Source organism: Erithacus rubecula (assembly GCF_903797595.1).
Source record: "Erithacus rubecula genome assembly, chromosome: 26".
NCBI classification, from domain to species: domain Eukaryota; kingdom Metazoa; phylum Chordata; class Aves; order Passeriformes; family Muscicapidae; genus Erithacus; species Erithacus rubecula.
In genome coordinates this window covers 4,444,071-4,471,146 of record NC_136678.1, presented here as the reverse complement: position 1 = coordinate 4,471,146, position 27,076 = coordinate 4,444,071, and the positions used below count along the sequence as shown (strand labels likewise).

Genomic DNA, 27,076 nt, shown 5'->3' with positions numbered 1-27,076 from the left:
GATTTGCAGGATCCCAAATGGTAAAATGTGCAGGAGGTGCTGGAAGGGCTCAGTCCTTTTTTGGGGTTTTTGGGGGTTTTGGTATCTGGATAACCAAATGAAAATTTGGAATTTCAAAAAAAAAAACCCCAAAAATAGGGGAGTAAATCCCATTTTTTCTCCCCATTTCAGCACATGCAGCTGCCACTTGTGGTTGAGATTTGCAGGATCCCAAATGGTAAAATGTGCAGGAGGTGCTAGAGGGGCTCAGTCCTGTTTTTGGGGTTTTGGGGGTGCTGCAGCCTGTGGAACACCCTGAGCCTGTGCTCTGGCCTCAGGCAGTAGCCAATGGCTTCCTCAGTCTCCTGGATCCTCCTCTGGAACCTGCAGCTGTCCCGGGCCAGCTCCTCCCAGGGGCCTCTCCTGTCCTCCTCACTGCTGATCAGGAACTCGGTCACCTCCTCCAGGAATGTCACCTGTGGGAAGGGACACGGTCAGCACAGCCCGGGGACAGGCTGAGGGACAGGGGGTGGCATTTGTGATTGGGAGGGGATTTTGGGATGGGATTCCTGATTGGGAGGGGATTTTGGGAGGGGATTTGTGATTGGGAGGGGATTTTGGGATGGGATTCCTGATTGGGAGGGGATTTGGGATTGGGAGGGGATTTGTGATTGGGAGGGGATTTTGGGATGGGATTTGTGATTGGGAGGGGATTTGGGATTGGGAGGGGATTTTGGGATGGGATTTGTGACTGGGAGGGGATTTGTGATTGGGAGGGGATTTTGGGATGGGATTCCATGACTGGGATGAGATTTTGGGATGGGATTTTGGGATGGGATTTTGGGATGGGATGGGATTCCATGACTGGGATGGGATTTTGGGATGGGATTCGTGACTGGGATGGGATTTGTGATTGGGAGGGGATTTTGGGATGGGATTTGTGATTGGGAGGGGATTTTGGGATGGGGTTCCATGACTGGGATGGGATTTTGGGATTCATGATTGGGATGGGATTTTGGGATGGGATTTGTGATTGGGATGGGATTCCTGACTAGGATAGGGGTTTTGGGATGGGATTTTGGGATGGGATTTGTGACTGGGATGGGATTCCATGACTGGGATGGGATTCCTGACTAGGATGGGATTTTGGGATGGGATTAATGATTGGGTTGGGATTCATGATTGGGATGGGATTTTGGAATGGGATTCGTGATTGGGTTGGGATTCTGGACTGGGATGGGATTTTGGGATGGGATTAATGATTGGGATGGGATTTTGGGATGGGATTCCTGACTAGGATGGGATTTTGGGATGGGATTAATGATTGGGATAGGATTAATGATTAGGATGGGATTCCATGACTGTGATGGGATTTTGGGATGGGATTCCTGGTTGAGATGGGATTTTGGGAAGGATTCCTGACTGAAATGGGATTTTGGAAGGGACTCCTGATTGGGATGGGATTTTGGGATGGGATTCCCATCTGGAATGGGATTTCATGACTGGGATTCCTGACTGGGATGGGATTTTGGGATAGGATTCCTGTCTGGGATGGGATTCCTGATTGGGATGGGGTAAAATACAGATAAACTATGGATAAAACAGGTTAAAAAAAAGAGTGAAACAAGGGTGAAACAAAGGTAAAAAATGGGTAAAACATGGGTAAGAAAAGGGTAAAACGTGGTTAAAACAAGGGTAGAATGTGGATTACAAAAGGGTAAACCATGGATAATACAAGAAAAAAATAAAAATAAGAAGGGTTTTGATGAGTCAAGAGCCCCATGAGTCACCACAGGATAAGGAAGGAACTCTGAACACTCATCCCTGTGTGACCAGCTGGAATTCCAGGGGGTGGAGTTCATGTCAGGAAATTAAAAATATCCACAAAAAAAACTGTCACACTGTTAACTCCTTTTAACAGCTATTAAACAGTTTAAAGCAAAGAAAGGAATTTCTGGGCTCAGGATCTGCACTTGGCAGTGTTTAGACTAGGATTAGAGTAAGGATTTAAACCCAGCTTATTTTAAACTATTTGTGCCTTTACATTCAGCTATAAAAAGGCACAAACTGAACTGCCAACACCTCTAAAATCAGGATTGATTTTTCTGGCATTCCAGAAAAAACATGGAAATGTACAAAAAAAAAAAAAGTGCTGCTCCACTCCCAGGATTTCTCAGCAAAACAAGGCAAAACCCAGTTTTTTATCCCATTCCATGAGGACACCTCCCACTATCCCAACCTGGTCTAGGATGAAGAATTCTCCAAGAATTTCCCGGGAATGCCTGAGGAATGTCCCTGCTGCTTTAGGAGCTGTTACATCAGCCCGTCCCCACCTTGCAGCGTTTTTACATCAGTCGGAGCCACAATTCCCGAGGCTCTGACGTCATTTGGGATATTGCAACCAGCTCATCCCAAATTTCAACCCGGCTCGGGGTCACCCAAAGCACCCGGGCAAAAAAAAAAAAAAATTCCTGCTGGAACAACAGCCCTGGCACTTGGGAGTGCTGGAAATGATAATTATGAATGGAAATGAAGGGAGGAAAAGAAAGCAATCTGTTGTAAAAATATTAAATGTTATCGATATTTTCTATTGTTTAGGATAAATTTCTGTTTATCTGCATCCTGGCACATGGATTATTATTGGACAAATTCCTAAAAAATCTAATTACTCTGCCTGTTTGGGCTCCATAGTCCAGTTTTTGATTACATTATTACTATAAATAACTATTTTATAAATTAATATTATTAGTGCCCAAATTCCTAAAAAAAAAAATCTAATTGCTCTGCCTGTTTGGGCTCAAAAGTCTGGATTACATCACTTCTATAAGTAACTATTCCATAAATAACTATTCTATAAATATTGTATTACTATACTCTATGACATATATACTATATATACATATTATATATATATAATTACAATATAAATATTCTATTTATAAATATTATAATTTAATGGTATAATATTCAATAATCTCTTAAAGGGAAATGGCAATATTAGGATAATTAATGGGAATTTTACTCCAGAGCACTCAACAAGCCCATTCGGGTTGTAAAAAAAAAAAAAAAAAGAAAAAAATCCTAAAAATTCTTTCGGTTGGAAAGTAACTTCCTTTTACCAGCAGGGAAATTCCTCCCAGCTTTCGAGTTTCTCAGGGTAAAAATTCACACCCCAAAACCCTGAGTTTCTCTTGACGTCGAAACCACAAGAGAAACTGAAAAGAAATTTCAACTGAAAACGGAACCAGAACTCGGAGTTTACAGAAGGAACCCCCCAAAATCTCCAAATTTCCCATCACGTGCCGAGGGAAATGCTCAGCACACAGGGAATGCTGACCTCACCCCCACTTGGCACAGCGCGCGTTTGCTTTTGAAACAATCCCAAAGCACAGAAATATCAATCAATCTGTCGGGCTGTACCTTTTTCCGCTTGGAATTGGTAGTTTTGGCAGAGTGACTGTCCCCGCGGTTGTGTTTTTCCACCCTGCACACGCTGAAATGCTCCGAGGTGACGGAGCTCGGCCGCTCTGTCCCTTTTTTCTCCGCTGTCTGAAAGGCCGCCGTGAAATTTAAAGGGTTATAGGGATCGTCCGAGCTACAGAACGAGTTCCAGAGTTTCAAGTTTTCCGCCTCATCCCCGCTGTTGTCGCAGTCCCACTCGTCCTCCTCCGAGCTAGGAGAGCCCTCGGAGGACTCTGCCCACGACTCTTCCTCCTCCTCCTCCTCCTCCTCCTCCTCCACGTCCGACATTCCCTTTCCCGGCTCGCTGGAAGACGTTTGGATGGTGGCTGTGAAGTTCTGAGGGTTGTAGGGATCCAAGCTGTAGAAGGAATTCCACAGATGGAGCCTCTCCCCGTCCTGGCTGCCGGCGTCTGAGTCCGAGGGCAGCTCTTCGCTGTCAAAGCCGTCATCGCCTTCATCGCCATCATCATCATCATCATCATCATCATCATCCCAGTCCTCCTCATCCTCACTCTCCTCCCCGCTGGATACTCCCCCGATGATATAATCGATTAATTTATTCGCGCACGCGGGTCTGGTCGAAACCGGGAAGTTTTGCTCCGTTTCCGAGTCCTCACCCTCCTCTCCGGCCAAGGCTTCTCCCTCCTCAGCCGCATCCCGGAGCCGCTCCTGCTCCCCGGGGACACCTCCGGGCTGCGTCCCCGCACCCTCGGGCTGCTCCAAGTCCCCGCTGTTGCCGGTTTCTCGGATATCCCGGTGCTGCTCCTCCTCCAGGCTGTGGTAGCCGTGGTCAGGGTCGGGCACGGGCAGCCGCCAGGGCTGGAGGAACGCCAGGCGTTTGCTGCGCAGGAACTCGACCTCGGGCAAGGCCTCGGCCCGCAGGGGCTGAGGCAGGTGGCTCTTACCCTGCTCCAAGCCCAGCGCGTACCGGTAATCCACGGCAAGGGCGCTCACGCTGCTCCGCACCAGCCCGGCTCCCCACAGCCCCGCCGAGGGCTCGGCGCCGCTCTCCGGCCGCTTCTCCGGGGGTTTCTCCTCCCAGTCCAGCGAGGCGTCCGCCTTGGGCAGCAGCACCAGCGGCAGCGGCGCCTTGGCGGGGCAGAGCGCGGAGCTGAGCGCGGCGCCGGGCAGCAGCCGCTGCAGGAGGGCGGGCAGCGGCGACAGCAGCTGCGACACCACGCGCAGCAAGGAGAAGGGCGGGCTGGCCTGGGACGAGCCGCCCGCGGGGGCCGCGCTGGGCCCCGCCAGTTTCGGCCAAGCCGCGGCCAGGCCCAGCCGGGCCCATCCCAAGCCGGGGCCGGCGCGTTCGCGTCCGCTGTGCTCCATGAGGCCGTTCAGCGCTGCCAGCGGTGCGGAGGGGCGTGTGGAGCGGCGCTCCGTGGCGGGGCGGTGAGTCTGAAGGCTCGGGGGGCGGCGGGCAGCTCCAGTGCGCGTTTCGAATCCATCCTGAGGCAGCTTCAGCACAAAATGGCGGCGCCGCCGCCTCAGCTCTTTTCACCCCCAGAGGGAGGGGAGGGGGGAGCGTCACCTTCCCGCCCCGCCCACTGCGCATCACCGCCTCCCATTGGGCGGTGTCGCCGGGGCCACGCCCCCTTCCAGCGACCACGCCCCGCGGGAATTGCATCAGCCGGCGCGCGGCGCGCGGCAGCGCCCCCTGGCGGCGCGGCGGGAGGACCCCGAACCCACCGGGGTTCGACACTCTGGGGACACTTTGGGGACACTCTGGGGACATTTCGGGGACACTTTGTCAGACACAGGGACAGCGGAGCGCACTGGGAAAGGAGCTGGAAGATCCAGGGGGTTGAGGGATGCAGACCCCAGATTCCCAGGGCTCGGCATTCTGGAGGGTGTGGTGGGCAGATGTACAGAAGTGCGGGCAGATGTGTGCCCAGATGTGCAGGCAGAGGGGCAGATGTGCCACCCCCTGTGCCTTTCATCCCCTTTTTTGATCCCATTCCCGTGTTCCAGGCAGGAGGCAGGTGATTCCTAATTCTCCCACCCTTGCTAATCCAAGCCACCCCCACGCCCCAACTGCCACCAGATCCAATATTTAAAACTTTTAATATAAAGGTTAAAGTTAATTATTCTCGATCCTGAGAAACATTTCCGTTTACGGAGCTGTCGCTGTAAACAAAGCACCACAGGCACCAAGCCCGCACCCGGGGCCGGGTGACAGGCGGGGGGGGACACAGATGTCCCCAGGGCACGGGGACACCAAGGGTGGCACAGGACGGGCAGCCCGACACGCCGCTCTCCTTTGGGAGCGAATTCCCCGCGGTGGGAATTGCCCGATTCCAGGGGTGGGAGGGGATTTCCACACACCCCAAACCCCTCCCTGCGCCACCTCCCCCTTCCCCTCCGCCCCGGCGCTCACGCTACTCGTTATTAAAAAAAATTAAAATACGCATATCCCAAAGGAAGAAATAACCCCCGAACCCCCCGCGCCCCTCCCTCCCCGCGTTGCTCCCTTGACACAAGGTAAACTTAAAAAAGAAGCCACCTGGGCAGCGCCCTTTGGGGGACACACCCGGGGGTCCCCGGGGGACTCAGAGGGTGCCGTGGCCACGGGATCCCAGGGCGAACCAGCCCATCTTCTCCTGGGCCAGGTCCAGGTCACGGAGGCGAATTCCCACCTCCCCCAGCAGGATGTTCTCCCAAAATCCTTCCTCGCTCAGCACGCTCAGCCGCAGCTCCCGCTGCTCCAGGTCCCCCCGGGGGATCCCGTCGTACACCAGCTGTGGGACACAAAGGGGACAAACCCCTCAGCCACCAGCAGCCGTGGGGACACCCCAAATCCATCCCAGCCCTGCCTACCATCTCGTTGTAGGTGGGATTGCAGGTTTTTCGGGCCACTTTGGTTTTCCTCTTGGTGGTTTTTTGGGGGTCGGGCAGCAGGTAGGTTTTGACGTAGGGGTCGGGGTCGTTGCCGTCCTGTAGGGGTGGCTGTGGGACCGAGTGGGGACACGTGGTGAGCACAGGGAGGGGACAGCACGCCCACCCTGCTCCCCTGGGTGCCCTGCTCCTACCAGCCCTCGGATGTGCATCACCATGATGAAGAGCTTGTTGTTCTTGTAGGAGATGGAGAGTTTCACCTCCCCGCCGACCTTGCCCAAGGATCGAGCCCACGTGGCGTCTGGAGAGGGGGACAGGAGGGATGGGACACCCCTGATGTCACCTCCCTGCCACACCCCCTAAAATCACTCCCCAAAAATCCCCCCTTCCCCACCTGCTGGCTTCGGGCTCGGGTTGGTTCCAGCCGCCTTCTCATCCCGGGGCAGGGGGTGGAAGAAGGTGTAGATGAGGTCACACTGCGTGGACAGGAGGTGACATTAGTGGTGACAACGGTGACAACACCCCTGCTGTTCAAAACCACTGCTCTCAGTGGGGCACACAGCGACGCTGTGCCATCCCCAAGCACTTCCCCACCTCGCTGGTGGCCCTGGCGCTGTCCCCACCTCCCCACAGCCCCCACCCCATGTCCCCACCTCTGCCACCTCGGGGGTGGCGTGGATCAGGTGCCAGATGTAGCCGTTGAGCTCCTCCTTGCGCCGCTCGGCCACCGCCTCGCCCCGCGAGCGCCCGATGACGAACCTGCTGGGGAAGCTGCGGGGACAAACACTCAGCAGGGTCCTGGGGGGCTTTGGGGAGCCCCTGCAGGTCCACAGGGGTCTCAGGGCTACCTGGGCAGCAGCGAGGAGGGGAAGAGAAGGCGCAGTTTGTTGTGCAGCTCCTGGAACTCCTCGAAGGTGCGCTGCACGAAGGTCACCTCTCCCGGGTTGTCCCTCTGCACCTTCACCACGTAGGTCTGCAGAGAGGCAGCACCGTGAGGTGGACGGGGACAGCCTGAACCCAGCCTGGCGCTGTCCCCAGCTGTCCCCACTCACGTAGCCCTTGCTGGGGTTGAAGACCCGCTCGTGGCGGCAGAGGAAGACGTCGCGGATGCGGCCGCACGCTTTGAGGGTGTGCGTGCGGGGCGCGAAGGACAGCGTGGGCCGCGCCTCCGAGCCCGCAAACTTCATCTGAGCCAGGTTGTGGATGAAGAAGTTGAGCTTGGTGGCCACGCTGCCCAGGCTGGACTCGATCAACCTGCAACGAGCGGGGTGAGCTTGATGCCTTAAGATCCAAGTTTTCTGTTGTGCTTTCTGTTGTGCTTTAGACTGATAAAGGCGAAATAGTCCGATACCAGCTATGGACTCAAGGACAGTTTCTTCAGACTCCAGACCAAAAGTACAAACAATGTGAGAAGAGGAGGGCAGGCCAGCCAGGAGAATAGGAGGAGGACACCTTACAATTTGAGACTATTAATTGGATGGTGGACTGCTATATGTAAATGGACTGAAGTCTATGAAAATGTGAAATCATGTGACCAAGCCCTCTTTTACTCCCATCTTGGAGCCACTGAGGCAGGGCAGGGGCCACACTGTGGCACTGGTACTGTCAGGGTGTGGCCTTTGCAGGCCTTTCAATAAACACCCATTTTATTTCCCCTAACTGCGTGATCTCTGTTCCAGCTCCCAAAGGCAACACGCTCAGTGCCACCATCCGAGGGACGCTGCGGTGTCACCCACCCTTGTCCCCTACCTGGTGAAGTAGGTGGTGGCATCAGCGTCGGTGTCCTGGGGCCTCAGCGCGTCGTAGACATACTTGAGATCCTCCAGGTCAGAGAGCTCGGGGATGCCACAGGACAGCATCTGGCAGGGATGAGGGCAGGGATGAGGACAGGGGACAAAGGGACCCTCGTGCCATGCTGAGGGGAATTTGGTGGCACCCCCAGCTCTCACCAGCCCCAGCAGGTTGAGGAAGAGGTGGGTGTGCTTGCGGATCAGGTTGTAGGCCTGGCAGCACAGGTCCACGAAGTCGTGGAAGCGGCTGGAGGGTTTGTCCCCGCCGTTGATGACGTACGCCATGTCCGAGGTGAAGACAAAGGGCGCCCGGTCCCTGCCGGGGGACAGGAGGGACAGAGTGAGCAGGGATGAGGAGAGGGAAAGGTGACCACCAGGACATGGAGAGGGAGAGGTCACCCACCACCAGGACAAGAAGGGGAGGTCACCCACCACCAGGACAAGGAGATTGGGAGGTCACTGTGGCCACCATTGGGATGACAGAGAGAGGTCACCCACCACCAGGACAAGAAAAAGGAAGGGTCACCCATCACCAGGACAAGAAGAAGGAAGGGTCACCCACCACCAGGACAAGGAGAGTTCACCCACCACCAGGACAAGAACAGGGAGTTTCCCCCAGAGGTCCCTGGGGCCTCTCTCACCTCTTGATGTTGCCAAACATCTGGGCGTGGCCCAGGAACCTGCCGAAATCGATGTGGAACATGTGGCCTGTGGTTTTGAGCATGATGTTGTCGTTGTGCCTGTCACAGATGCCCAGCACGTAGGTGGCCACGCAGCAGCCGGCGCAGGAGTAGATGAAATTTTCCACGGCCTGTGAGGAAGGAGGAAGGGCACAGAAAAAGGATGGGAAGGAAGGTTCCTGGAATGGGGGATGTGAGGAGCTGGAGGTTCTTGCTCACCTTCTCGTATTCATCTTCCTTGGGGTTGTGTTTCTGCAGCCAGTCCGCCAGCGGCCGGTCCTTGAAGGAGCCGGTCACGCCGTGCTCCACCTGGATCTTCCGCAGGGTCTCGGCGTTGGGGATCATCTCCACCATGCCTGGCAGGTGGGACAGGGTGGTGAAACCCTTCCAACCCCAAAAACCACGACCCTGCCCCTCTTTGTCACCAACCCAACCACTCCCTGCCCTGTGTGACAGGTGGGATCTGACCCCAGGATGTCCTGAGCCACCCCCAGCCCCAGCCAGAGCCTGGTGACCCCTGGGGACACCCAAATTCGGGCTCACCCCGCCCACGGCCGGTGGAGAAGCAGCGGAAGATGACCATGCGCATGTCCAGCCCCTCCTGCACCCAGATCTTGTTCATGATGCGGATCATCTGCAGCGTCAGCATGTCCTGCCGCAGGTCATCGCCACACTGCCGGGGCAAGAGCCACCAACCAGGGCCATCAGGGCCAGGGGAGAACCAGCAGGGCCAGCAGAGAACCAACAGGGCCAGGGGAGAACCACCAGGACCAGGGGAGAACCACCAGGACCAGGGGAGAACCAACAGGGTCAGGGGAAAACCACCAGAGCCAGCAGAGAACCACCAGGGCCAGGGACGAGCCATCAGAGCCACCAGAGCCAGGGGAGAACCATGAGAGCCAGGGGAAGAGCCAAAAAAGCCAGGGAAGAGCCCTCAGAGCCAGGGAAGAATCCTCAGAGCTAGGGGAGAACCATCAGGGCCAGGCACAAGCCACCAGGACCAGGGGAAGAGCCACCAAAGCCATCAGAGCCAGGGAAGAACCATCAGGGCCACCAGAGCCAGGGAACAGCCACCAGAGCCCCCAGAGCCACCAGAGGCAGGAAGAGCCCTCGGAGCCCAGAGCAGGGGGAGTCTCAGAGGGCTGTGCCAGGGTTTGGCATTCCCAAAGGACCCAGGCTCACCTTGAAGATGACGCGGATGTTCTCCCCTAGAGGATCCACGTTCTGGAAGGAGAGCTTCAGCGGGACGGCGTTGGAGTTGAAGTAGGAGCAGTCCTGCCGTGGGAAGGAGGGAGGGCAGGTGGTCAGGGTGAGCTGGGCTTGGGCAGAGGAGCCCCCAGAGACCCCCGGGCTGGGCACTCACCCGGGGCACGATGCCCTTGACCAGCAGGCTGGGGCTGAGCGGGAGCCGGCACGAGCCGTGGGCCTTGAAGAACTGAGCCACATCCTCCAGCCCCTCACGCAGGATCCCCTGTGGGGCAGGAATGGGATCCATGGGATGGGATGGGATCCATGGGATGGGATGGGATGGAATGGAATGGAATGGGATGTGATCCATGGGATGGGATGGAATGGAATGGGATGTGATCCATGGGATGGGATGGAATGGAGTGGGATGGGATGGGATGGGATCCATGGGATGGGATGGGATCCATGGAATGGAATGGAATGGAATGGAACGGGGTGGGATTGGATGGGGTGGGATGGGGTGGGATCCATGGGATGGGATGAGCAAGGAACACGGTGGCCATGGATAGAGAGAGATGGGCATGGGAAGGGGTTAGCATGGGGCAAAACCCAGGGTGGACACAGGACAGCGCAGGAACGCGACGGGACAAGCCAGGCATGTGATAGGATGTGTGAGTGTGGGACTGGCACCCAGCACCCCTGCACCCCTGCCAGCAGCAGCACCCACCTGGCGGGTGGACGGGGTGGCGTCCCGGACCTGCTGCGCCAGCCTGGCCAGCGTGCTGACCAGCAGGCACTGCCGGTCAAACTCCTCGCGCAGCCCCTTCCCGCAGCAGCACAGCAGCGCCGCCAGCAGGTACTGGTACCGGATACTGAACTGCGAGTCCTTGAGGCCATCCTTCAGCAGCCTGCGGGGGACACGCGGGCTCAGGACAGGCTCAGGGTGTCCTTCAGTTTGGGGACATGTGGGCTCAGGACAGGCTCAGGGTGTCCTTCAGTTTGGGGACATGTGGGGTCAGGACAGGCTCGGAGTGTTCCTTGGTTTGGGGACACGCGGGCTCAGGACAGGCTCAGGGTGTCCTTCAGTTTGGGGACACGTGGGCTCAGGACAGGCTCAGGGTGTCCTTCAGTTTGGGGACATGTGGGCTCAGGACAGGCTCGGGGTGTCCTTCAGTTTGGGGACATGGCGGGTCAGGACAGGCTTGGGGTGTTCCTCGGTTTGGGGACATGCGGGGTCAGGACAGGCTCGGGGTGTCCTTCAGTTTGGGGACATGTGGGGTCAGGACAGGCTTGGAGTGTTCCTTGGTTTGGGGATACGCGGGCTCAGGACAGGCTTGGGGTGTCCTTCAGTTTGGGGACTCAGGACAGGCTCAGGGTGTCCCTCAGTTTGGGGACACGTGGGCTCAGGACAGGCTCGGGGTGTTCCTTGGTTTGGGGACACGTGGGCTCAGGACAGGCTCAGGGTGTCCTTCAGTTTGGGGACATGTGGGCTCAGGACAGGCTTGGGGTGTCCTTCGGTTTGGGGACTCACGGGCTCAGGACAGGCTCAGGATGTCCCTCAGTTTGGGGACACACGGGCTCAGGACAGGCTCAGGATGTCCCACAGCCCCCAGACCCACCAGAAGAAGTAGTGGGTGATCTTCAGGTCACAGATGGCTCTCTTCATGAGGAAGCGCACCAGGGGACTGTCCAGGTAACACTCGTACTTCAGGGCCTGCACAGGGGACAGGGGACAGTGTCACAGGGACACAGTGGCACCACAGTGCACCCCCCATGGCACATCCCAGTGTGTCCACTCACCTGGACCAGCTGGGGCAGGTAATCCAGCAGCTCCGTGTCCGAGATGGAATCAATCCACTGCACGGCCGTCCTCCTCACCTCCTGGTCAGGGAACCTGCGGCCAGGACACGTCCATGGGGTGACAGCGTCCTCCTGCCACCACCACACGGGACAAGGTGTCCCCACAGCCCATCACGGGTGGCTTACGTGGCGTGCAGCAGCCCCAGGGCGTCCTGGTGGCTCATGGAGCTCCAGTGGCTGAGCAGGGCGTAGATGTCGGGCAGGCAGCCCCAGTCCCAGCTGGGGGCACTGGCCAGCAGCATGGGCAGGGCGCCGGGGGACGCGTGGCAGTGGTGGCGCTTCTCCCAGAGCAGCTGCCGGTCAGCGTCCGTCAGCCTGCGGGGACACGGGGACACGGGGACACGGGGATATGGGGACACGGGGACATGGGGACACGGGGATTACAGAGAGACACAGGGACATGGGGACATGGGGACATGGGGATATGGGGACATGGGGACATGGGGATATGGGGACATGGGGACACAGGGATATGGGGACACGGGGATTACAGAGAGACACAGGGACATGGGGATATGGGGATATGGGGACATAGGGACACGGGGACACGGGGACACAGGGACACGGGGACACGGGGATATGGGGACACGGGGACATGGGGACACGGGGATTACAGAGAGACACAGGGACACAGGGACATGGGGACATGGGGACACGGTGACACAGGGACATGGGGATATGGGGACACAGGGATTCCAGAGAGACACAGGGACACGGGGACATGGGGACACGGGGACACGGGGATATGGGGACACGGGGACACGGGGATTACAGAGAGACACAGGGACATGGGGACATGGGGATATGGGGACACGGTGACACAGGGACACGGGGACATGGGGATATGGGGGACACGGGGATATGGGGACACGGGGACATGGGGATATGGGGACACGGGGATATGGGGACACGGGGACACGGGGATATGGGGACACGGGGACATGGGGATATGGGGACATGGGGATATGGGGACATGGTGATACAGGGACAAGGGGACACAGGGACACAGGGACAGAAGGACACGGGGACATGGGGACACGGGGACAGCATGAGGGACAGCGAGGCACAGGTGAGGTGGTGGTGGGAGGGTGAGGAAGTGGCACCCCCGTGACCCCAAAACACAGGAAAGGTCAGGGAAGTGACATCCCTGTGCCTCACTGTGCATGGATAAAATGGGGTTGGCAGGATTGGGAGGTGGCATCCCTGTGACCCCAAAACACACAGAAGGTCAGGGAGGTGACATCCCTGTGCCTCACTGTGCATGGACAGAATGGGGCTGGCAGGATGGGGGGTGTGTCCCCCCTGTCCCCACCTTTTATTGGAACCCAAATAAACCCCTGAGCCCTCCCTGCATCCCCACCTGGCCCCACCCCTGGAAAGGAGAGGCTGAGGGACAGCAGGACACAGTCCTGGGGTCCCCCAGGGGGGACTGAGCTGTCCCTGGCTGTCCCAGGACCCCCATCCAGCCCCGCTGGCCGAGCCCCCCCTCTCTGCACAGCTGCTGACACCCGATCCCCCCGACAGCTCCAGCCTGTCCCTGCTCAGCTGTCCCCAAGGAGAGGGACAACAGGGAGGGCAGAGCACGGCAGAACCACCCAGCTCCAGACAACCCCAGCCCTGGAGGGACCCTCAGACACCCCCTGTGTCCCATGAGGGGTGTCACCACTGTCCCCCCCGAGCAGGATAGTGCCAACCCTGGGTTTATTCCTTTACCAATAAAGGGATTTTTTCTGCATGGCCTCCCGCAGCTGGCGCTGGTCCTCCTCCCCCAGGCTGCCGAACTCGTACCTGGGGCTGCTCTCGGCCGCGGGCGGGTTGGTGAACTTCACCTCGAAGGCTGAGGTGGGGAAGTCGATCTGGGGCAGAGGCAGAGGGTGAGGAGACCCCCAGGTGGGGTTTTGGGGGGGACTGCACCCCTGGAATGCCAGGATGTACCTGCAGGATGACGCTGTCGGGCTGGTTGAAGTTTGGGGCACTCGACCTGGCCCTGGAGTTGTCCTGAGTCGCCGGCCACAAGCCCAGGAGCTTCCGCCCGCAGGTCAGGACCCTGGGGGGGACAGAGGGTGGCACCAGGGGGGCACGAGGGTGGCACCACTGCTGGTGCTGAGCTGAGGCACTGGGGACCCCACAGCACGGGGGACATCGAGGTTCTGGGGACACTGAGGCACTGGGGACCCCACAGCATTGGGGCACTGAGGTGTTGGGGACCCCGAGGTTCTGGGGACCCCACAGCATTGGGGACACCAAGGTGTTGGAGTCCCCCTGGGATGCCTGCCCAGCCCCTCACTGTGCCCAAGGTCCTGGAGACCCCACAGCACTGGGGACCTTCCTGTGCCCCCCACCCAGAGATTCCAGCCCAGCCCCTCCCTGTGCCCAAGGTCCTGGGGACCCCACAGCACTGGGGATCCCAAGGTTCTGGTGACTCCATGGCATTGGGGACCCTCCTGTGCCCCCCAGGGATGCCAGCCCAGCCCCTCCCTGTGCCCAGGGTGCTGGCACACCCCACGTACTGCCTGAAGTTGAAGAGGGGGGTGGTGACCCAGCCCAGGGCCTCGGGGACCCGGCGCTGCTTGCTGGTGTCAGAGGAGCTGCCTGGGGGTGGCACAGGCACAGCAAAGAGGGTGACACTGAGCAGGGTCTCCCTGGGCAGCCGGTTCACCTGCACTGGGAAGCAGATCCTGCAGGAGAGAGGCTGGGAATGGGCTCGGGGTGATGGGGATGAGCTTGGGGTGATGGGGATGGGCTCGGGGTGCTGGGGATGGGCTTGGGGTGATGGGGATGGGCTCAGGGTGATGGGGATGGGCTCAGGGTGATGGGGAAGGGCTCAGGGTGATGGGGATGGGCTTGGGGTGATGGGGATGAGTTTGGGGTGATGGGCATGGGCTCAGGGTGATAGGGATGGGCTTGGGGTGATGGGGACAGGCTCAGGATGATGGGTATAGGCTCAGGGTGATGGGGACAGGCTCAGGGTGCCAGGGACAGGCTCAGGGTGCCAGGGATGTACTTGGGGTGCCAGGGACACACTCTCCCATCCCCTCCTTTGGATGCCCCAGGAGATGCCAGCCCCACAGCTGGCTTTGCTGCTGGCACCAGGGTGTCCCTGGCTGTCCCTACCAGTCCCAGGCAGCCCCTGGCAGCCCCTCACACCCCACAGGTCTGGGCACACCCAGCTGCTGCTGCCCCAGCTCCGGGATCCCGGCTGCTCTCTCTGTCCCGCCAAGGTGACCACGGGGACAGGGCCCTGCACGGACACCCCGCCGGGCACTGACCTTGCCCCACAAGCCCGTGGGACCCCGGGGCTGGGATTCCTCTCCTGCACTCCCAGGGAGCTCGGGCTGGCAGCTACATCCCGCAGCAAGAGGAAGGATCCCCGGGCTCGCCGTGCTCGCCGTCCCGCCGGGCCCCTGTCCTTGGGGCACCGCTGCCTTCTAAAATTACCCCGGCCCTTCCCCACCCCCCCCGGGCCGTGGGGATGCCAGGCATGGCCTCCCTGCCTGCTCCCAGAGCTATTCTGGGAGCAGATCCCCTTTCCTGGGCGTTGCTATTCCCAGGGAGTGACACAAAAACTTCCAGCACCCAAAAAAAAACCAACGAAACAACTCGGGACGGAGCAGAGGAGGAGAGGAGGATGGTGAGGATGATGAAGGCAGTGTGGGTGGGCATGGGACCCCTGTGCCCACGCCATGGCCTTACTGCTGGTCCCAAATAATGAGGTGGAAGAGGTATTTGTAGACGTGGGCCTTCCTGGTGAGCAGGGGGCTGCACAGCTCCTTCCCGCCGTGGCTGAGGGAGCACGAGAGGTAGAAATCTTCATAGCTGTGAGGAAAACACCAGATGAGCTGGGTGAACCCCTAAATCCTGCCCTGAGGGTGGGAAAGGGGTGAGACAGTTTACCCAGATCACTGGAGACCCTAAATCCTGCCCTGAGGATGGAAAAGGGGTGGGAGGGGGCTTTACCTGGACCACTAGGACTCCAAAATCTTTCCCCAAGGATGGGAAAAGGAGTGGAGCTTTATCAGGGCCAGGAGAAACTCTAAATCCTTCCCCCAGGATGGAAGAGGGGGCAGGGCTTTACCCAGATCACCAGAATCCCTAAATCTTGTCTCGACGATGGGAAAAGGGTGAGAGGGTTTACCTGGACTACAAGAACCCCAAAATCTTGCCCTGATGATGAGAAAAGGGGTGGAGCTTTACCAGGGTAATGGGAACCCCTAAATCCTTCCTCGAGGATGGGAAAGGGGTGATGGGGTCACCTGAGCCCCAAAATCCTTCCCCGAGGTTGGGAAAAGGGCTACGAGAACCCCAAAATCTGCCGCGAGGATGGGAAAGGGGGACAGAACGGGGACATTTCCCCCCCTGCGATGTCCCCAGCGCCATATGGCACGGCGCATTCCGGCACACGGGGGGGCCCTGCCGTGCGGCAGGTGCCGAGCGACAATCGGGGCAGGGCTGCGACAATCCGGGCGGGGCTGCGACAATCCGGGCAGGGCCGGGGGGCGCGGGGGTCAGGGGCTGGCGGCATTTCCCAGGCTCTGCCGCTTTGTTCGGAGCCACTCACCAAGGGGAATACATTAAGGACAAGGACAAAGGCGAGGGGTCCCCGGCGGGGCGGCTCTGCCGGCGCCGCTGTCGCCACCCCCCGGTCCCCTCCCGGTCCCCTCCCGGTCCCCCCGCGCCGGGCACGGGCACGGAGGAGCAGGAACAAAGGGGCCACGCCGCGTGGGGCCATCTGTCACCTCCCCCGGGTGGCCTCGGGATGAGCCGAGTGCTGCGACATCCTGCCCTGCATGGCAGTGCCAGCGCTCCGGGGAGCAGGCGGGGATTTTGGGGTGTCCCAGACACAGGGTGGGATTTTGGGGGTGTCCAGAGTTCCCGGAAAGATGTTGGGATTTTGGGGTGTCCCAGACACACAATGGGATTTTGGGGTTTTCAGAGTTCCTGGGAATACACTGAGATTTTGGGGTGTCCCACACACACAATGGGATTTTGGGGTGTCCACTGTTCTCGGGAACACACTGGGATTTTGGGGGGCCACACACACACAATGGGATTTTGGGGTGTCCACTGTCCCAGGGAACACACTGAGATTTTGGGGTGTCCCACACACACAATTGGATTTTGGGGTGTCCAGCGCTCCCAGGAATGTGCTGGGATTTTGAGATGTCCCAGTGCCAACATTCCCAAGAACATGGTGGGATTTGGGGGTGTCCCAGTGCCAGCAATCCCAGGAACATTCTGGGATTTTGGGGCGTCCAACATTCCCAGGAACACAGTGGGATTCTGGGGTGTTCAACATTCCCAGGAACACTCTGGGATTCTGGGGAATCCCAGACACACAGTGGGATTTTGGGGAGTCCCAGACACATGGTGGGATTTTGGGCTGTACCAGTGCCAGCATTCCCAGGAACATGCTGGGATTTTGGAGTGTCCAGCATTCCCAGGAACATGCTTGGGATTTTGGGGTGTCCAGCATTCCCAGGAACACAGTGGGATTTTGGGGTCTCCACCATTCCCAGCCACTCTGTGGCACTTCAGAACACCCCATGAGCTGAAATCCTCAATCCCTCCCCACTCAAGACACCCCACACCCCTTCCCTACCACACCCTCCACTCGGACAACCCCGATTTCACCAAGCCACCGTTCCCGGGAATTCCTGGGGTGCCAAGAGCCCGCGGGGGGCGCCCAGGTGAGCGCTCACCTGGCGGCCCAGGTGATGGGGATGCGGTGGGTGGCGTAGACGGTGAAGGCCAGCGGGCAGCTGAGCAGCCGCGCCTCCCGCGCCCCGCCCAGCGCGCGGCTGCCGGGAGCCGCCGGCTGGAAATCGGCGTTGAAGGTGCTGCAGTAGAGCTCCACCAGGTTGAGGATGGCGGCCGTGAGGCTCTCCACGATCCTCTCTGAGGGAAACAGGGAAGGGATCTGGTAGAGGCTTGGGGATCCAATAGGGATAGGGATCCAATAGGGATAGGGATCCAATAGGGATAGGGATCCAATAGGGATAGGGATCCAATAGGGATAGGGATCCATCAGGGACAGGGATCCAATAGGGATAGGGATCCAACAGGGATAGGGATCCAACAGGGACAGGGATCCATCAGGGACAGGGATCCGTCAGGGACAGGGATCCATCAGGGACAGGGATCCATCAGGGACAGGGATCCGTCAGGGACAGGGATCCATCAGGGACAGGGATCCAATAGGGACAGGGATCCGTCAGGGACAGGGATCCAATAGGGACAGGGATCCGTCAGGGACAGGGATCCATCAGGGACAGGGATCCAATAGGGACAGGGATCCATCAGGGACAGGGATCCAATAGGGACAGTGATCCAATAGGGACAGGGGTCCGTCAGGGACAGGGATCCATCAGGGACAGGGATCCAATAGGGACAGTGATCCAATAGGGACAGGGATCCGTCAGGGACAGGGATCCAATAGGGACAGGGATCCGTCAGGGACAGGGATCCATCAGGGACAGGGATCCGTCAGGGACAGGGATCCAATAGGGACAGTGATCCAATAGGGACAGGGATCCGTCAGGGACAGGGATCCAATAGGGACAGGGATCCGTCAGGGACAGGGATCCATCAGGGACAGGGATCCAATAGGGACAGTGATCCAATAGGGACAGGGGTCCGTCAGGGACAGGGATCCATCAGGGACAGGGATCCAATAGGGACAGGGATCTGTCAGAGCCTCAGGAATCTGTCAGAGCCTCAGGGATCTGTCAGGGACAGGGATCCATCAGTCCCTCAGGGATCCAACAGGGACAGGAATCCGTCAGGGACAGGGATCTGTCAGAGCCTCAGGGATCAAATAGGGACAGGGATCTGTCAATCCTTCAGGGAAACAAGGACAAGGATCTGTCAGAGCCTCAGGGATCCAACAGGGATAGGGATCCATCAGGAACAGGGATCCAACAGGGACAGGGATCTGTCAGAGCCTCAGGGATCTGTCAGGGACAGGGATCTGTCAGAGACTCAGGGATCCAACAGGGACGAGGATCTGTCAATCCTTCAGGGAAAGGGGCAAAGATCCATGAGAGCCTCAGGGATCCAATAGGGACAGGGATCTGTCAGTCCCTCAGGGAAATAGGATCAGGGATCTGTCAGTTCCTCAGAGATCCAGTAGGGACAGGGATCTCTCAGGGACAGGGATCTGTCAATCCTTCAGGGAAATAGGGATGGTGATCTTTCAGTCCCTGAGGGATCCAATAGGGACAGGGATCTGTCAGTCAGTCCCTCAGGGATCTGTCAGAGCCTCAGGGAAACGTGTCAGGGATTTATCACTCCCTCAAGGATCCAATAAGGACAGGGATCTGTCAGTCCCTCAAGGATCCATCAATCCTTCAGGGAAACAGGGGCAGGGATCCCTCAGTCCCTCAGGGATCCATCAGTCCCTCAGGAAATCAAGGACAGGGCTCCATAAGTCCCTCAGGGAAACAAGCACAGGGATCCATCAGTCTCTTACAGATCCATCAATCCCTCATGGATCCATCAATCCCTTAGAAACCCATCAATCCCTTGCAAATCCATGAGTCCCTCAAGGATCCCTCAATCCCTCACAGATCCATCAACCCCTCAGGGATCCCCCAATCCTTCAAGGGTCCCTCAATCCCTCAGAGATCCATGAATCCCTCAGGGATCCATCCCTCAAATCTGAATTTGGGACCCCTGCGCTGCTTCTCCCCCACCCAGGGATGAATTAATGACAGGGGGAATTCCAAATTTGCCATTTGGAGTAAGAGCAATTCCAGGTTTCCCATTTGGAGTTCAACAGGAGGAACAACACCCCCCAAAATTCTCCCTTTTTTTTTTTTTCCCTTTAACCAGACCGGTTTCCAACTCGTTTTTTGGCCTCAAGAATTGAAGGGGGAGGAGGAGGGGCTTGGAGATGAAAAGCACCATGAACTTGAGCCCAGAAAGGAGAGCAGGAGAAGAGAAATACCTCGATTTTCCCTCTTGGCCAGAACATTTGGATCCTGTAGAGAGAAAGAAGAAGAAAAAAAAAGCAACAAAAAACCCCACACACACAGAAAAGGAGAAACCACCAAAAAAAAAAAAAAAAAAAAAAGTGAAACCACAGGGGAAAAAAAGTGAAACCACAAAAAAAAAAAAAAAAAAAAAAGAAACCACAAGAAACCCCTGAGCTCCATCCCAGTGCTGCCAAGGCAGATTTATTTATTTTACATAACCACCCCAGGCTGCCAGATCCAGGCTATTCACAGATTTTCCACGTGGTGGAAGGGGGGAAAAGAACCAGATGTGACCATTTTTTCCCCCCTCTCTCTCATCTCCTGGCTGAATTCCCCCAGCCCTGCAGGTGCCCCTGGCTCACCTTCTGGATTTTGGGCTGCATTCGGGACGGGCAGGGCGGCATCTGGTTGAGGGCAGCTGTGATTTCCTGGGATTCCACGGCTGCCAGGGCGTTGCAGATGGCCATGACTGACTGGATCACCCGCTCAGCTTTCAGGGGAAAATCTCCCTGCCAGGGGGAGGAGAGGGGCTGCAGTGGGACCCCCAAAAACCCAGCAGGGCTGGGCTGGTCCTTGGCGCACGCCCGGTGTGGGAATGAAGAGATTTGTGCTGTGGTTTCACTGTTTTCCCATTTTTTTTTAGGTGGATTTTAGGGGGAAATGTCCTTTTCTTGGAGGGTTGTGGGCACTGGGAATGGGAATGGGGATGGGGATGGGAATGGGGATGAGGATGGGAATGGGGATGGGAATGGGAATGGGAATGGGGATGGGAATGAGGAATGGGGATGGGGATGGGAATGGGGATGAGGATGGGAATGGGATGGGAATGGGGATGGGGATGGGGATGGGAATGGGGATGGGGATGGGGATGGGAATGGGGATGGGAATGGGAATGGGAATGGGAATGGGGATGGGAATGAGGAATGGGGATGGGGATGGGAATGGGGATGGGAATGGGAATGGGGATAGGAATGGGGAATGGGGATGGGGATGGGGAATGAGGAATGGGGAATGGGAATGGGGATGGGAATGGGGATGGGGATGGGGATGGGGATGGGGATGGGGATGGGGATGGGGATGGGATGGATAATCCTTATGGATCCCTTCCCTCTGTGGTTTTTCCAGGATTCCTGGCTTCTCTCTGACACACAATGCCATAAGGAAAAGAGGAAGGAATCCACAGCGAAAGCAAAGTGACCCCAAAACCCCCCAAAACCCCCAAGATCCCCCAAAACCCCCCAAAAGCAGCTCTGGCCTCACCTCGGCCGCCAGGAACGCGTCCACCTCGTTGTGGAAGGTGTCAAAGAGGAGGCTCAGGGCCTGCCTGGGGGACAGGGGACAGTGCTCAGCATGGCCAGGGACACCAGGGACACATGGGGACACGTGGGGACATGTGGGGACAGGGGACAGCACTCAGCATGGCCAGGGACACAAGGGGACATGAGGGGACATGAGGGAATATGTGGGGACAGGGGACAGTGCTCAGCATGGCCAGGGACACGAGGGGACACGAGGGGACAGGGGACAGTGCTCAGCATGGCCAGGGACATGAGGGGACACGAGGGGACAGGGGACAGTGCTCAGCATGGCCAGGGACATGAGGGGACACATGGGGACAGCACTCAGCCCCAGACAGGGAACACGAGGGCACAGGGACAGTCCCACCTGGGGACACGTGGGGACAGTTCCCCTGGGTGGGCACATGGGGACAGTGCCACTGTGTGCCCCCCAGGTGTGAACTGGTGACAGTGGCACCGTGTCCCCAGCCCTACCTGCTGATGGTGTGTTTGATGGGTCGCTCCTGCAGGTGGATGTGGTGGTTCAGGGTGGAGGGGCTGCGGTCATCGCTGGCCTGGGGACACACAGAGGCTGAGCGGGGCTGCAGGGAGGTGACACCGGCCCCAGGGAGGTGACACCGGCCCCAGGGAGGTGACACAGACCCCAGGGAGGTGACACTGACCCCAGGGAGGTGACACTGAGCCCAGGGAGCTGACACTGACCCCCAGTGTCCCAGGGAGGTGACATTGACCCCAGGGAGATGTCCCCCAGCCCAGGGAGGGGTCCCAGGGAACTGACCTTGACCCCAGGGAGGTGTCCCCAGCCCAGGGAGGTGTCCCCCACCCCAGGGAGGTGTCCCAGGGAGGTGACCTTGACCCCAGGCAGGTGTCCCCAGCCCAGGGAGGTGTCCCCAGTCCAGGGAGGTGTCCCCCAGCCCAGGGAGGTGTCCCAGGGAGGTGACCTTGACCCCAGGCAGGTGTCCCCAGTCCAGGGAGGTGTCCCCAGTCCAGGGAGGTGACCCTGACCCCAGGGAGGTGTCCCCAGCCCAGGCAGGTGTCCCCAGCCTGCCCCTCACCCACCGTGCGTGCCAGCTCCCCGCGCACCCCCTCTCTCCGCAGCAGCTGCAGTCGGATTTCTCTGTCGAATTTCCTGCACTGCTGGATGTGCTCGTGGCTGCCCAGCGCCTGTTTGCTGCAGGGACAGGGCCACGGGCTCACCCCACACCCCAAAACCCCTCCTGGCTGCCCAAAAATCCCCAAATCCTTGGCCAGGCAGCCTTGGCTGAGGCTCCCAGTGTGGCTGGACTGCCTGCAGGGCTGGGTGAACTCGTGGCTGTCCAAGATGAAGGGACAGCCCCACAGGCTGATCCCACACCCCAAAATCCTACCTGGGTACCCTAAAATCCTACCTGAGTGCCCCAAAATCCCTCCTGGAATGCCCCATCCCAAAATCCCACAGCCAGGCACCTTTGGGATGGGCTCAGAGCAAGGTTGAACTTCCTGCAGGGCTGGATGAACTCCAAAATGCAAAACATGCAGGGAGAGCTCATCCCACACCCCAAAATCCCTCCTGGAGTACCCAAAAATCACTCCTGGAGTGTCCTATGCTGAAATCCCACAGCCAGGCAGCCCTGGCAGGGGCTCAGGGTCCTGCACAGGGACCTTTGTGGCACCAGGAAAGGTGGAGAATGAGGAATTGTTTTCCCTCCTTCCCCTCTGGGTGTGGAGGAGCTCAGCCTGCCAGGACCTGCCCAGGGATCCGTGGGAAGCAGGGCAGGGATCTGAGGGGTTCAGGGTGCTGGGAATGGGATTGGGGTGAACCAGGACAGGGATCTGAGGGGTTCAGGGTGCTGGGAGTGGGATTGGGGTGAACCAGGACTAGGATCTGAGGGGTTCAGGGTGCTGGGAATGGGATTGGGGTGAACCAGGGCAGGGATCTGAGGGGTTCAGGGTGCTGGGGTGGGATTGGGATGAACCAGGGCAGGGATCTGAGGGGTTCAGGGTGCTGGGAGTGGGATTGGGGTGAACCAGGGCAGGGATCTGAGGGGTTCAGGGTGCTGGGAGTGGGATTGGGGTGAACCAGGGCAGGGATCTGAGGGGTTCAGGGTGCTGGGAATGGGATTGGGGTGAACCAGGGCAGGGATCTGAGGGGTTCAGGGTGCTGAGAGTGGGATTAGGGTGAACCAGGGCACGGATCTGAGGGGTTCAGGGTGCTGGGAATGGGATTGGGGTGAACCAGGGCAGGGATCTGAGGGGTTCAGGTTGCTGATTGGGGTGAACCTTGGTGGGATTGGGGTGAACCTTGGAGCTGGGAGTGGCAGGAAGAACCTTGGAGCTGGAGGTGATAGAGAGAACCTTGGAACTGGGAATGACAAAACCTTGGAGCTGGGAGTGACAGGGGGACCTTGGAACAGAGTGACAGAGGGAATTCTGGATCTGGGAATGACAGGAGAACCCTGGAGCTGGGAGTGATGAGGAGAATTCTGGAGCTGGGAATGCCAGGGAATTCTGGAGCTGGGAATGCCATCCTGCCCCTTTTCCTTCACTGGCTCTGGGCACAAGGAGCTGCCTGAGCCTGGATAAATCCCACGGGAATTCCATGGCAGCAGCTCAGGGAGCTGAGCAGAGCTCCAGGGCTCTCCTGGCTCTGCTGGGAGGATTTTGGCACCTCCAGCATCTCCTTAGAAAAGATCAGCCACAAAGGGGCTTTGTGCTCCAAGAGGAGCAGGGAAATGTCCTTTGGGGGCTGCTCCCTGCTGGAAAAGAGGGATCATTCCTTTGGGAATGCCAGCCCACAGCTGGATGGACCCAGCCCTGGCAGCTCTGAGCTCCCCAGGGCTGCTGTGCCCAGCTGGGCACATCTGTACACACCTGGGCACCTTTGGGAACAGCCCCTTTGGGTGTCCTGAACCCCTCAGGGCAGCCCTGACACCCTCTCGAGGTGGCCCTGAACCGAGGTTTCCCTGGTTTTCCATTTTTTCCCCATTTTTTCCATATTTATTTCCACTTTTTCCCCATTTTTCCCCTGTTTATTTCCATTTTTTTCCCTGTTTATTTCCATTTTTTCCCCCATTTTTTCCCTGGTTTTCTCCCCCATTTTTTCCCTGTTTTTTCCCCCTGTTTTCCCCATTTTTCCCCTGCTTTTTCCTCCATTTTCCCCCCTGCTTTCCCCAGGGCTGCTCACTTCTGCAGGAATTCCTCCAGGCCACAGATTTTGAGCAGGAAATCGTCGACGTCGACGGCGCCGAGCTCGTCGTGGGTGTAGCACAGGGCCTGGTAAATGAGCAGGTCCACGGTGGAGGAGCCTGGGGGACACAAAACCTTGGGAATTCCAGGAATTCTGGGAATTCTGGGAATGGTGGGGATGATGGAATGGTGGAAAGGTGGGAATGGTGCAATGGTGGGAATAAGGGAATGGTGGGATGGTGGGAATGGTGGAATGATGGAATGATGGGATGGTATAATGGTGGGAATGGTGGGAATGGTGGAATGATGGAATGGTGGGATGATGGAATGGTGGGAATGGTGGAACACTGGGAGTGGTGGGAATGATGGAATGGTGGAATGCTGGAATGGTAGAATAGAGGGATGGTGGGATGGCATAATGGTGGAAATGGGGGAATGATGGAATGGGGGAATGGTGGGATGATGGGATGGTGCAATGGTGGGAATGGTGGGAGAGTGGGATGGTGCAATGATGGAATGGTGGAATGGTGGGATGGTGCAATGGTATAATGGTGGGAACAGTGGAATGATGGAATGATGGGATGGTGCAATGGTGCAATGGTGGGATGGTATAATGGTGGGATAGTGGGATGGTACAATGATGGAATGGTGGAATGGTGGGATAGTGCAATGGTGGGAATGGTGGGAATGGTGGGATGGTGCAATGATGGAATGGTGGGAATGGTGGAATGATGGAATGGTGGGATGGTGCAATGATGGAATGGTGGGAATGGTGGAATGATGGAATGGTGGAATGGTGCAATGATGGAACGGTGGGAATGGTGGAATGATGGAACGGTGGGAATGGTGGAATGATGGAATGGTGGGAATGTTGCAATGATGGAACGGTGGGAATGGTGCAATGATGGAATGGTGGGAATGGTGGAATGATGGAATGGTGGGATGGTGCAATGATGGAACAGTGGCCTGGCAGGAGCCCTGGGAAGAGCGGGCTCTTTGGGAATGCCGGAACTGGCGCTGTCCCAGCTGTGCTGGCGCTCACAGTCGCAGGTGAAGGTCAGAGGCTCCCTCAGGCTCTCGCCCAGCACCGTCACCTTCAGGCTGACGCCCTGGCCCAGCTGCTCGGGGCTGCGGCTCACGGCGCTCCACACCAGCCCCGTGCCCGGGTAATCCTCGGTGCCCGAGCTGCAGCGCAGCCTGCGGGAGCAGGGGGGCTCAGGGGGGAAAATCGAGAGGGATTTCAGGGGTGTCCCCACCCCAAAAATCACTGAACCCCTTTGGGTGGCCCTGACCCACCTCAGGGTGGCCCTGCAGCCCTTTAGGGTTGTTTTGGGGCTGTTTTGGGTACTCACACGTCCAGCATGTGACAGAAGGCGGCCACCTCCTCGTCCCGCTCCTCAGACACCTCAAAGAGCTCGTAGCCATTGGCCAAGGAGTGTGGCCGGGGAGCCACCTGTGGGGCAGGACACGAGCCTGTCACCTGGGGCCACCCCCGGACCCCACACCCCCACAGGGGTCACTGGAACCCAGCTGCAGGATCCAACCCCTCTGGAAACGGCAGATTCATCCCAGGGTTGGATTCATCCTAGGTTTGGGGATTCAGGGGAGACCTGGCCCATGGGACCTTCAGTTTTTGGAGTTCTGGATAGGTCTAGTTTATGAGCTCTTCAGTTTTGGACAAGTTTGGCTCTTGGGACCTTCAGTTTTTGGGGATCTGGGCAGGTCTGGCTCTCACAACCTGCAGTTTTGGGTTTTGGACAGGTTTATGGGATGTCTCCATGCTTGGATGGCTCTTCCTACATCCCACACAACATTTCATGGAGCCACGAGGACAGGACAAGGAGAATCCACCCAGAAGGACACCCCAGCTTTGGGACACCCCAGCTCCAAGCCCCCAGCTCCATCCTTGCCCCAATCCCAACCCCAGCAGCCGCATCCTCTCACTGGCTCCACGGAGATCCTGCGGTTCCTGCTGCCCGCCAGGTTCTTCCTGTTGCCCGCCCGGGCTCCACAGGCCCGTGGGGGCACCTGGGGGGGCATGGTCTTGCTCCGTGCCACCGGCTTCCCGCTGGATTCCTTCTCCAGGATGCTCCTGCCTTCCTTCCAGCCCCGGGAGTTTTCCAGCAGCGCCTCGGACTCGTAGGTGGATTTGAGGTTGAGGCAGGTGATGGCGTCCACGCCGTAGGGATCCTCCTGAGAGATGCGGCGCCCCAAAAGTTTGTCCTGAGCCACTGAGAACATGTTGATGTCCCTGGGCTGGCTCTGACCCTTTGGGGACAGCGGGGACGCCTTCCCCGAGCGCTGGCCACCCTCGGGACAGCCCCACAGCGGGTGCCGGGGGGGCAGAGGGGGCGGCGAGAGTTTTTTGGGGGAACCGCCGCCATTGTGGGGCTGGGAACCATTGAGGGGCTCCCCGAGGAAATCCCGCTGGGAGCCCTCGAGGATGAACAGGTAATCCCCGCTCAGGGGGCCCTTCCCCCACTGCTGCCCCGTGCTGGGCCCCGGTGGCACTTGGGGACCCTCGGGGGCGGCGGGGCGGCAGAGCGCGGGGTCGGAGCCCGAGAGCCCCCGCGCCGCTTTGATGCCGGCGCTGCCGTTCCTGTCCAGGGGGTCGTCCCAGGAGATGAGGGGGCGCTCCTGGAGCTGCTCCTTCCTGGCCCTGCTCTCCTCCTTGTCCTGCCGCAGCCGGGACAGGGCGTCGTATTCCATCTGCAGCGCCTCGGCCAGCGCCAGCTCCGTGCGGCTCAGCCCCACCGACTCCAGCGCCGGCCACTGCTCGCCGGGGCCCCGAGAGCCCGACATCCTGCTGGGCTGGGTCAGGAGAGAGGCATTGGGACTGAAATCCTGCT

General features: G+C 58.4%; 2 protein-coding genes across 2 annotated transcripts; both read right to left on the bottom strand.

Moving 5' to 3' along the window:
* Window positions 1-154: 154 nt before the first annotated feature.
* On the bottom strand, window positions 155-4,965 carry PPP1R15B (protein phosphatase 1 regulatory subunit 15B). The gene is made up of 2 exons (XM_079327480.1): window positions 3,400-4,965; window positions 155-455 (listed from the first exon to the last, which is right to left on the bottom strand). The coding sequence occupies exons 1-2, from the start codon at window positions 4,765-4,767 to the stop codon at window positions 237-239; spliced, it is 1,587 nt and encodes a 528-aa protein (XP_079183606.1). The 5' UTR covers window positions 4,768-4,965; the 3' UTR covers window positions 155-236.
* A 518-nt stretch (window positions 4,966-5,483) lies between these two features.
* PIK3C2B (phosphatidylinositol-4-phosphate 3-kinase catalytic subunit type 2 beta) lies at window positions 5,484-27,063 on the bottom strand. The gene is made up of 32 exons (XM_079327479.1): window positions 26,172-27,063; window positions 25,580-25,680; window positions 25,270-25,424; window positions 24,226-24,346; window positions 22,122-22,233; window positions 21,537-21,616; window positions 21,025-21,088; window positions 20,127-20,273; window positions 19,737-19,770; window positions 17,491-17,686; window positions 15,485-15,607; window positions 14,302-14,469; window positions 13,727-13,838; window positions 13,505-13,647; window positions 11,918-12,106; window positions 11,732-11,825; window positions 11,551-11,645; window positions 10,659-10,839; window positions 10,107-10,214; window positions 9,926-10,018; window positions 9,287-9,416; window positions 8,963-9,099; window positions 8,705-8,874; window positions 8,223-8,379; window positions 8,023-8,132; window positions 7,326-7,527; window positions 7,122-7,246; window positions 6,927-7,044; window positions 6,668-6,749; window positions 6,468-6,574; window positions 6,256-6,384; window positions 5,484-6,176 (listed from the first exon to the last, which is right to left on the bottom strand). The coding sequence occupies exons 1-32, from the start codon at window positions 27,027-27,029 to the stop codon at window positions 5,988-5,990; spliced, it is 4,830 nt and encodes a 1,609-aa protein (XP_079183605.1). The 5' UTR covers window positions 27,030-27,063; the 3' UTR covers window positions 5,484-5,987.
* Between the last annotated feature and the right edge of the window lie 13 nt (window positions 27,064-27,076).

Excerpts from the sequence above, each read along its gene's own strand:
- PPP1R15B (XM_079327480.1), bottom strand. The coding sequence starts at position 4,767 with ATGGAGCACAGCGGACGCGAACGCGCCGGCCCCGGCTTGGGATGGGCC. Across the intron at positions 456-3,399 it reads CCAATTCCAAGCGGAAAAAG|GTGACATTCCTGGAGGAGGT; the intron begins GTACAGCCCGAC and ends CCCTTCCCACAG.
- PIK3C2B (XM_079327479.1), bottom strand. The coding sequence starts at position 27,029 with ATGTCGGGCTCTCGGGGCCCCGGCGAGCAGTGGCCGGCGCTGGAGTCG. Across the intron at positions 10,019-10,106 it reads TCAAGGGCATCGTGCCCCGG|GACTGCTCCTACTTCAACTC; the intron begins GTGAGTGCCCAG and ends TTCCCACGGCAG. Across the intron at positions 9,417-9,925 it reads ACATCCGCGTCATCTTCAAG|TGTGGCGATGACCTGCGGCA; the intron begins GTGAGCCTGGGT and ends TTGCCCCGGCAG.